The sequence below is a fragment of the Panicum hallii genome, chromosome 5 (genome assembly GCF_002211085.1).
Source record: "Panicum hallii strain FIL2 chromosome 5, PHallii_v3.1, whole genome shotgun sequence".
NCBI lineage: Eukaryota > Viridiplantae > Streptophyta > Magnoliopsida > Poales > Poaceae > Panicum > Panicum hallii.
In genome coordinates, this window is record NC_038046.1 from 57,963,312 (window position 1) to 57,972,322 (window position 9,011).

Sequence of the window (9,011 nt, forward strand, 5' to 3'; positions counted from 1 at the left end):
AGCTTCACTGTCTGGCCTTTCTCAACACAACTTCTTTGCCAATCATCAGAAATTCAGAAATCAAGTAGCGGCGGATCCCACCCAATCGTCTGGTTGCTATAAGAAGAATCCCCAGCTTCCCAACCAAGTAGTGGTGGCGATTCCCCTCATATCGTTCGGAGCACCAATTTGCAGTGGTATTCTTGCGACATTTTTGCACTAGTTTTTTTTTTCAATAATCAACGGAGGAGAGCATCCCCATCTCAATTTGTATTCAAATAGTATGGTAGAACACGAATTAAAGATCTCATTTTTGAAGAAAAAATAAGATAAAAGCCTACAATACTCGGTTAATTTAGAAAAATCGGGCTAAAATTCTAATAACCTACCTAGCTAAACTAGACCTCATACAACACATCCTAGCATAAGGATAAATTTCTAGCATAACCACAGATAACAACACCATGTCGTAACACAAGGATAAAATTGCGGCTTAACCACGAATAACCACCAGTAGCCACAGCACTGTACCACTGGCAATACCATGAGCTTAGTGGCTGAGATTGACCTCGAGGGTCTAGCACCATGCACAAATTCAAGGTACCCATCTTCAAAACAATGCCTCCAACCAGAACTTTCCATGAAATTCATGCATCTCGTTCCAAATACGGGTTTACTTGCAGCAGCATTGCCTCCTCCATCGTGGGCAAGCTGACGAGTCCAGAAACCAAAAAGCCAGGCTGCTGCAACTTGATTGGTACTCCTTGACTATCCTGGTTAGCCACACTAACCTAACCTGCTCGCCAGAATAACTTCCACCGGCCGGTACGGGCGCGGCACGCACATGCACATGCTGTGCAGCTGCAGAGGAACGTGCCTATCCCTTGCAGCGGAAGGAAGGCACCTCCTGCTCTTGCCGCCGCCGTTTTAAATTCCTGTGGCGAAACAGCAAGGAATGAGATGCCTGCATGTCTGGTTCACGGCTGATCGCATGTGACAGGGAGTGTTAATCCTAATCCGCTCAGTTGTAATGTACTCCACCGTTAAACCATCCGGCGGCGAGTAGTTCATGCATTGCAGTCACGGTAAGTTACTGTACACTCTATGCAGATTCCAGCAGAGCTGCCTAGATTCTGGAGACAGTGGCAGCAGGGAGGAACGAATTCAAGGTGGACAAGACTGGTTCGTTCCGGGAACATACATCTTTCGAATGATCAGATACAAAACCACCCCAAACACACAAATCGACCTCAACCAATCTGAATTACATTTGATCTCTCTTACCTACGACCTTCGCCCAAAACGCCCAAACAAAAAATTACAAATCAGGGAGGTGGAAGAAGGAGCAGAAGCAGGCAGCCAGCAGCGGAGGATGCGAGAATGAACAAAACCAAATCAATCGAGTCTCTCCTTTACATCACGATTACACCCCCAAAGAATGCACAAACCCAAGCAACCGCGCCACCGATCCTAGCAGCCAGCGGCACCGCTCGTTGTCATGGGCGACAGGCGGAGGCCACCTCCCCCCCACTACAGCGACCGGACGGAGATGGATGCATGGTCTCCGCATCACGAGGGCGGCGGGCAGGGCGCGGCGGTCCCCTCGCTGGCGATCAGGTCCTTGTCGCCGCGGATCGGGGCCGCGTCGGCAGTCGGGGACGACTCGGCGTTCTTCAGGCTCTGCTGGTGGTAGATTTGCCTCAGCCTCTCGATCTCCTTCTTCAGCGCCTCCTGATGAGCTGCACACACACAGAGAAACAGAGGGAGAGTTCAGACCGGGTCAGATACTTGTAGCGAGAGGTTCGGGACGCCATCATCATGGCAATTCCGCATGCATGCAGAGCCGAATTGAATTCCGATGGTGACCGGCGATGGGGGGGGGGGGGGGGGCGGCAATGGCGGTCACCATCTTTGAAGATCTTGTCCTGCGCGAGCGCGGCGATCCGCTGCTTGAGGTGGCTGTTCCCCAGCGTCAGCAGCGAGCGCTGGTGGTCGAGGAAGGCAACGCGCGGGGATAACGTCGACACCTCCGTCTGCGAGCGAAACAATCCACCCAGGCACGGTCAATTTCACAGATATTTTTTTCTCTTTACTTCGGGCGAAATGCATAATTCAGCAAAGTTCTTGGCAGAGACCGGGTGAAAATGCATAATTCAGCACGGTTCTTGGTAGGAGCTAAGCTTAAAATGCATAATTCAGCACGGTTCATGGCAGAGCTCATCTCAAAACGCAAAATTCAGCACTGTTCTTGGCAGAGCCCAGCTCAAAACGCATAATTCAGCACGGTTCTTGGCAGAGCTCAGCTGAAAATGCATAGTTCAGAACGCACCTGAAGCGACGTGACGCTGCGCTCCAGCTCCGAGATGTACTGCAGCTTGCGCACGCGCGACCGCTGCGCGGACTGCCGGTTCGCCAGGATCCTGCGGTCGTGGCAACAAGGAACGCGAGAAAATTGGTGAATTCTGCCTCGCAAGGTGGCGCATTGCCAGAATTGAGCGGAGCAGGTGGGCAAGGCAAGAATCAAGGTCACCTCTTGACGCGCTTGGGATCAACTGCGGCGGCGGAGGCCGGCTGCCCCGGCACGGCGGCGGCGTCCCCGTGGCAGTTGCTCTGCGCCTCCTCGGTCTCGCCCCTGTCCGTCTTCTCGTCATTGATGCTGTTGTGGTCGGACGGCGACGACGAGCTCGCCACGGGCGCGGGCGCGGGAGCGGCCTGCTGCTGTGGCGGCGGCGGCAGGTCGTCGGAGAACATGGACAGGAGCTGGTCGTCGTCGAGGCGGTCGAAGTCGTGCGCCCCGACGCCGGCATTGCCGTCGTCGGGGCCGGGCTCGAGGAAGGCGACGGAGTCGCTGACGGTGCGGCGGTGCGCGCCGCGCTTGGCGGCTGTGAAGTCGAGGAACTCCTCGACCCACGACGGCTGCTGCTGGTGCTGCTGCGGCGGGGGGAGCGGCGGCATGGGCGCGGCGAGGAACGTGCCCACGGAGGGGCTGCGCTGGTGATGGTGGTGGTGGTGCCCGCCCCCGAACTCGGGCCATGCCGGCGCCATGGCGGGGATCTTGGGCGGCAGCTGCGCCATGGCCGGGACCCCGCGCCGCGCGTTGGTTCGTGGAATCAACGCAACACGCGGGAACGACGGCGCAACGCCGGAACCTCCCCCAATGCCGAGGGCCCGGGCGGCAATGTAAGGCCGACGGGCGCGGGTGCCGGGGATCGCGCGCGCGCTGCCCGTTTTTAGCTCGCGTGTTTTGCTGCTCCCGCTGCCGGGGCACCGTGCCGCCGCTGCGGAGCGAGAATGGCGGACGGGTAGCGTGGATGGACGGTGAGGGGGGGAGGTCGGCTCCCCGCGCTAAATTGGGGCAATGCCGCAACGGGAATGATAGGGACGAGGGTGGGAGCGAGGATTGAGCTGAGCTGAGGGAGTGGGGAGGCCGGTCACATGACAGGAGGAGAGAGACAGCTAGCACCAGCTGGTCTGGTGAAGAGCGCGGGAGGAAGGGGAGGCGGGAAGGGGGCTAGCAGCAGCTTGGTGCTTGGACATGGGATGGGTCAGGCCTATAGCTTGGTCGGTGCACCTCGTCCCACTGACATGCGGGGCCTGCTCGTGCTTTTGCTATGCCGTAGTACTGCATGGTAGTGTAAACTTCCACGCAATCAAAAGACGGGCGGCGACGTGACAACCATAGCTCTAGAGGGAGCAGTAGGGGTAAAAATTCAGAAGACGAGAGCGGTTCGTGGCCGTGGGTGGGCAACGCGCCGATCGGATTCGGATGGATGATGAAGCGAGGGCGAAGGCAGAGAGGCAGGCAGTCGATCGGCCGCGCTCAAAAGTCGCAGGGGACGGGCGGTTAAATTAAGCGGCGGGACCAGCCGCCACGTGCTGACGTGACCCCGAGGTTTCCTGGCGGGCCTCTCTCTCTCTCTCTCTCTCTCTGCCTGGATCTCCTTTCCACCGTGGGCCCGCCCGGCCCCGTTACTATCCTCTCAGCTGGGTCCTTCTTGTTGCCGCCGCCGCCGCCGCCGCCGCCCCTCTCTCTCTCTCTCAATCAAACAAAAGAAAAAATCAACAGCCAACCAGGTCGTTGTTTAGTTGGGCGACGTACTTGCTGCTAGCTGCAAGCTGTAGGTGGCTCAATCCGGCTCATTCCACGCCCGGCCACCAACAAAAACCAAGCCAACGCGCTCAGTTCAAAGATGACCGAGCAGCTTTCCCGGAAAAGAGCCTGTCAGCCAGACTGCTCGCTCGTCATCCTATCCTCGGAGCACGACGCTAGCTGCTAGCGGTGTCTTCCGAACCTGCCGCCGCGTACGAGTACCATGTGAAGTATCTCTAGCTTTTCCTCCAGTATCTGCAGACGACAAAGCTAGCCTTGGTTTGGTTTTACGTATCTCTCGGTGGGAAGAGGAAGACGGCACGCTAGCTCCTTTGTTTGGCTCTACTCTCGGCTTGTTTTGTTTGATGCATGGAGTAGTACAGCGTGCGTGCTTCAGGGTTGCAGACAAGTAATAAAGCAGCGCAGGTTGATCGATTCAGTAATCAGTGGAGTGTATTTGAGGAGTCGTACGTGGCGTCGTCCCTACAAATGCATGCATGGGATCCACCGAGTCTGGGGATCGGCTTGTCTGTAGCTCCGATCCGGCCGGTACGCGTCCTTCCGGATCTACCACCACTGTCTTCTTGTTGGCAATGCATGCACGCCTGCCCACTCCTGCCCAGCTAGCCCAACAGTAGTGTTCAATTTGAACGTACGTACCGGAATGCGTGTACCACGCGCGGAAAATTCAGCGCTCCATTTTCTGAAAAGAACTGGTACTACTGTGTGTGTATAGAGTGATCACGTATCTACGCACCTCCAAATCTAACGCTGCGCAACCCACAATTTCCTTTTAGTACATAATGTAACTGGAGACCTCCCGGCCACTTATCACTTAGCATTATGCTATGCTAATAAATCCTAATTGTTGCTAGTTTTATGTACCCTACTGACTGCTACTCCCTTCCTCCGCTCCAAATTATATATATATATATATATATATATATATATATACACACTAGATTAAGGAAAATTCCAACCTCGAACAATCCACAGAAACGAATGAGTCAAACGTTACTAGAGTTCTTAGACTCTAAACCTCAAATGAGAAATTTCACAAAAGCAAGAAAAAATCTACAAAACAAAAGAAGAAAATTAGAAGACTAAACTTTAATTTTCTTCTTCATTCCCGCTTCCACCTTGCAATGTCTTCGCGCAGCACCAAATCATCACATCTCTCGTCTGCTTAGAAACTTGATGTCCGGATCGTCTGTTGCTTGCTATATCTTTTCACGTAAATCTCCTCGTAGCGCATGATTGTGAAGAGATATTGACATTGCCTTCAGGAAGGGAGTGGCACCACGAGGTGTCACCAGTGTCAACGTGAGCATAATGCCGGATAAAAATTCCCTCAAACGGTTACCCATCGCACCCAGCGCCAATACGATTTTGTAGGTAGCGCATCGGCAAAGTCTCCAATGAGAAAAATGGTGTAAAAAGCGTCGCCCTTGCCGACCGGCGCGAGGCTAGGTTGGAATTTCGTCCTACGCTCCTCTGTAGCCACCTCCGCCACATGCACTACGCACCGTCGGCCAGAGCCCCCACTAGGAGCCCCTGCACAGCGATGCCTCCACCAGCCGAAGTGAGCCTTGCCGCTGCCGCTCCCCATCCCGCCGTCGCGCCAGCTCCTCGGGCGAGGTCAGCTCCAGCCTGGATCCGGGGCTGCCTCCCCGGGGCATGGGTGCATGCCATTGCCGCCTAGCGGTCGCGCGGCCGCCTGGTGCTGGGAGGGGAACGGCGGCGGGGACATGCAACGAGGAGCCAGGGTAGCGCGACGAGGTTGGAGGGAGTGGCGGCGACGGGAGGGAGCCGCGGTGTAGATGCACTTGAGGGTGGAGTTGGGGACGACCTTCTTGGTGACGATGTTGATGGGGGCTACTGCTTCTCCTGCTCGCACTGCCTACTCGAGGCCCACCTTCCCCGTCGGCGTTGGGAACATGCGACAAGAAGAGGGAGCGGCGGCGCTGAGATCTGCCCAGGCTGGGGGAGGGGAGGTTGAAGGAGCCCCGCCGCGGCCATCCTAGCACCCTACCAGACTTCCGGCGGCCGCTCCGGCAGCGGCGAGGTCCCGGTGAGGGTGAGAGGGACGGCGGCCGCGGCGGGACCCGAACCCACCGAGTCGCCCCTTGGGGACGACGTGGGGGGTAGGCGAGGATTCTGACCCAGTCGATCTTGATGCTTTTTCTAGAAAACTATAATAACATACTGCGGATCTTGATGCATTTTCTATAAAATTAGCTAAAGTAAAAGAAATTCGATTCATTATAAAGCTAAAATAATCTATAATTTTGAGCGGAGGGAGTATTACAAACGATAGATCGAGAAAGAAATGAGGACAGAAGAAGGTGAGGGCTCGGCAGCTAGCTTGATAAGGAGCGTGCTCCATATGCATGTGCCGCTCTTTGTGGCTGCGCACTCATACACGCCAACAACATATCATGTCCTCTGGATCGATGCATCGCTTCTCCATCCTCCCCGGCCTCCCTTGTTGGTTTTTGGTCCCCGCCGAGCCATGATCCGCCACATGCGCCGCACATGCAGCATGCTACTACTCCCACTATGCCTCTCCTTTCTTTCTTCTTTCCGTTTCGATGGATCGTCGCCCACCTTTTCCATTACGCCGCCCCGTCTCCTGATCACGGATTGCCGGCCCGGCCCTTTTCCGTTTCAATGGCGGCCGGCAGGCCCGCCCGGCCCGGCCGGAGCCGAAGTTAATTGCTGCTGCCGCGGCAGCTCGCATTGATCAGCCCGCCGGCGGCCGGCGGCAGCAGCTTGCATTTGCTTGCGCGCGGCGGGCCCTGGGATCCGGCGGATCGGAGCTTCCATGCAGCGGTGGACGTGCGCAAAGCCGCGGAGCGTGGGATGTCCAGCTTGTCGCCCGGCCGCCCTGTTCCGCATTTGCTGCGCCCTTATTGGCTGCCGCCTGCGGTTGTTGGGGAGCTCCGATCCGGTGGTCGATGTGCATGCAGATCGAGCTCGAGACGCAGCGCATGATCGATGTGCGTGCACGCGTTTGTTGGTGGCGATGGATGGATCGGAGCATGATGCGCCTGCGCCATGCATGAGGGTGAGGGCAGCCACTGCACCGCACGCACTTGAAAACCGAGCGAGAGATCAGAGCTGGCGGAGTATGCCTTAGACAATCGATCTTTCCACTGAATGCCTTGCATGCATGTCCGCGTCATCATCATGTGATGCGAGTGATGATCATCATCATGATCATACAACACCAGCAGGTCCACAGCAGATTATAATGAAGGAAGGATCAGAAGAAAGCGATCGCGGCGACGGCGAATTCCATAGACCGATCGGCGGCCACGAATCGGTACCCTAGTTCGTGCGAGCACTACTAGACCCGGGACGGTATGCACGCAGCACGGTTCAGTGCTTAGTACGCGATTAGCTTATACTAATTAATACGGTGCGGACTGCAGTGCATCTAGCTGATCGATTGGGCCAGCGGCGGCGGCTGTCATGGACTCATGGCGATGGTAGCAGCTAGCTCCCCACGTGCCGCCACCAACCAGCCATGATCATCGCACCGGCCGGCCGGAACCCCCGCGGCCAACGATAGATTGGCCGCAGTACTGATGCACGTGCCACAGTTGGCGCCGAGATGGAAGCAGCAGCGTGCATCCCCACCGGCGGCGGCCTCTCATGAGACCGGCCGGCCACGTCGCCGGCCGGCCGGCCAGCAGCCCCGTTCCCGGCCGTACCATAGCTTGCTTAGCCATCATATTGCCGCACCTAACCCCCCCGCCCCACCCCATTCCTTGAGGACGTACGTACAGCCACACAGCTCACGGCAGCATGCATGCAGCCGGCACTCGATCGATCGATCATGCACAGCGTGCACGACGGCAGGCGGCAGGCCCGCCTGCTGTCAGATCCATCGATCGATCGTGTCCATTCCAAGCAAAAATGAGCACATCATGCATGATACGTAGTAGTATACAGTAGTGTTGTCGACGACGACGTACTGTTTGCCGTTCCGCATGCAGTCCGGCCGCATACTTAATTATTTGCCGAGAACCAAGGGATCGAAAAACACACGGAAACTATAATTAAACCTATTCAGAGATGACCTAATAATAAACATACGGAAATGCTAAGACACGGTCGTCCGGACGGGGAAGAAAAATCGGACGCTCCGACATATATTTCAATTTTCGATGTTGCAACTATTATTTCCGTATTTTTCATGATGAATGTTACGTGAAACATAGTGTTCATGTTGCAGCGGGAATTTTCGTATTTGAGAGCCAAACTACTTAATTAGTTTTTTGCATACTTTTAATGGTGCATCTATATATTTTCGATGTTGCTAGCGAGCCCGATAAACATATTTGGCCTCTATCTCGATCTCTCTCTCTTCGTCTCAAGTGCCTGATCGATCGAATTTGTCTCGCTCGCTCGCTGTAAGAGCTAGCTAGCTCAGAGACGACGACGCAGCAGTGGCCATCGATCGATCGACCAAGGAGGAACACGGCACGGTTGCATGTGGAGATGATTAGCTAGGGAGCAGATCGAGAGGATGACGAAAGCAACGGCGGCACATTATTGGCCCCCCATCGATCGGCAGGCGGGGCGGGGCCACCATGCATGCATGTCAATCGATTCGGTCGATGATCGACGAGGCCACACTGCATGCACGCAACGGGCCGGACAGACACACGCACGAGAGCCGCGCCCACAGCCAGTCCTCCTCCTGCAGCTCTAGCTAGCTAGCTGCTCGCTAGATCTCTCTGCTCGGCGCTCACTGAGCTGCGCGCGTGGCTAGTTTTAGCTACGCATGCCGACCCCTACAGCCCTAGAAAAGGCCAGGCATCTCATTTCCAGCCCTTCACCTACCCTCCCACTCCCATCTGCATGCATGCGCACGGCACGGCTACTACCGCAAGGCCGGCCAGGGTAGGCCCACCTGCATGCAGCTTTAATTTAC

At 56.1% G+C, this 9,011-nt stretch overlaps 1 protein-coding gene across 1 annotated transcript; it reads right to left on the reverse strand.

Moving 5' to 3' along the window:
• Positions 1-1,162: 1,162 nt before the first annotated feature.
• Positions 1,163-3,655, reverse strand: LOC112894334 (basic leucine zipper 2-like). Its single transcript, XM_025962001.1, has 4 exons — positions 2,510-3,655; positions 2,309-2,399; positions 1,886-2,012; positions 1,163-1,718 (listed from the first exon to the last, which is right to left on the reverse strand). The coding sequence occupies exons 1-4, from the start codon at positions 3,052-3,054 to the stop codon at positions 1,549-1,551; spliced, it is 933 nt and encodes a 310-aa protein (XP_025817786.1). The 5' UTR covers positions 3,055-3,655; the 3' UTR covers positions 1,163-1,548.
• Positions 3,656-9,011: the final 5,356 nt, after the last annotated feature.

Excerpts from the sequence above, each read along its gene's own strand:
- LOC112894334 (XM_025962001.1), bottom strand. The coding sequence starts at position 3,054 with ATGGCGCAGCTGCCGCCCAAGATCCCCGCCATGGCGCCGGCATGGCCC. Across the intron at positions 2,013-2,308 it reads GCAGCGTCACGTCGCTTCAG|ACGGAGGTGTCGACGTTATC; the intron begins GTGCGTTCTGAA and ends TTTCGCTCGCAG. Across the intron at positions 1,719-1,885 it reads GGACAAGATCTTCAAAGATG|CTCATCAGGAGGCGCTGAAG; the intron begins GTGACCGCCATT and ends GTGTGTGTGCAG.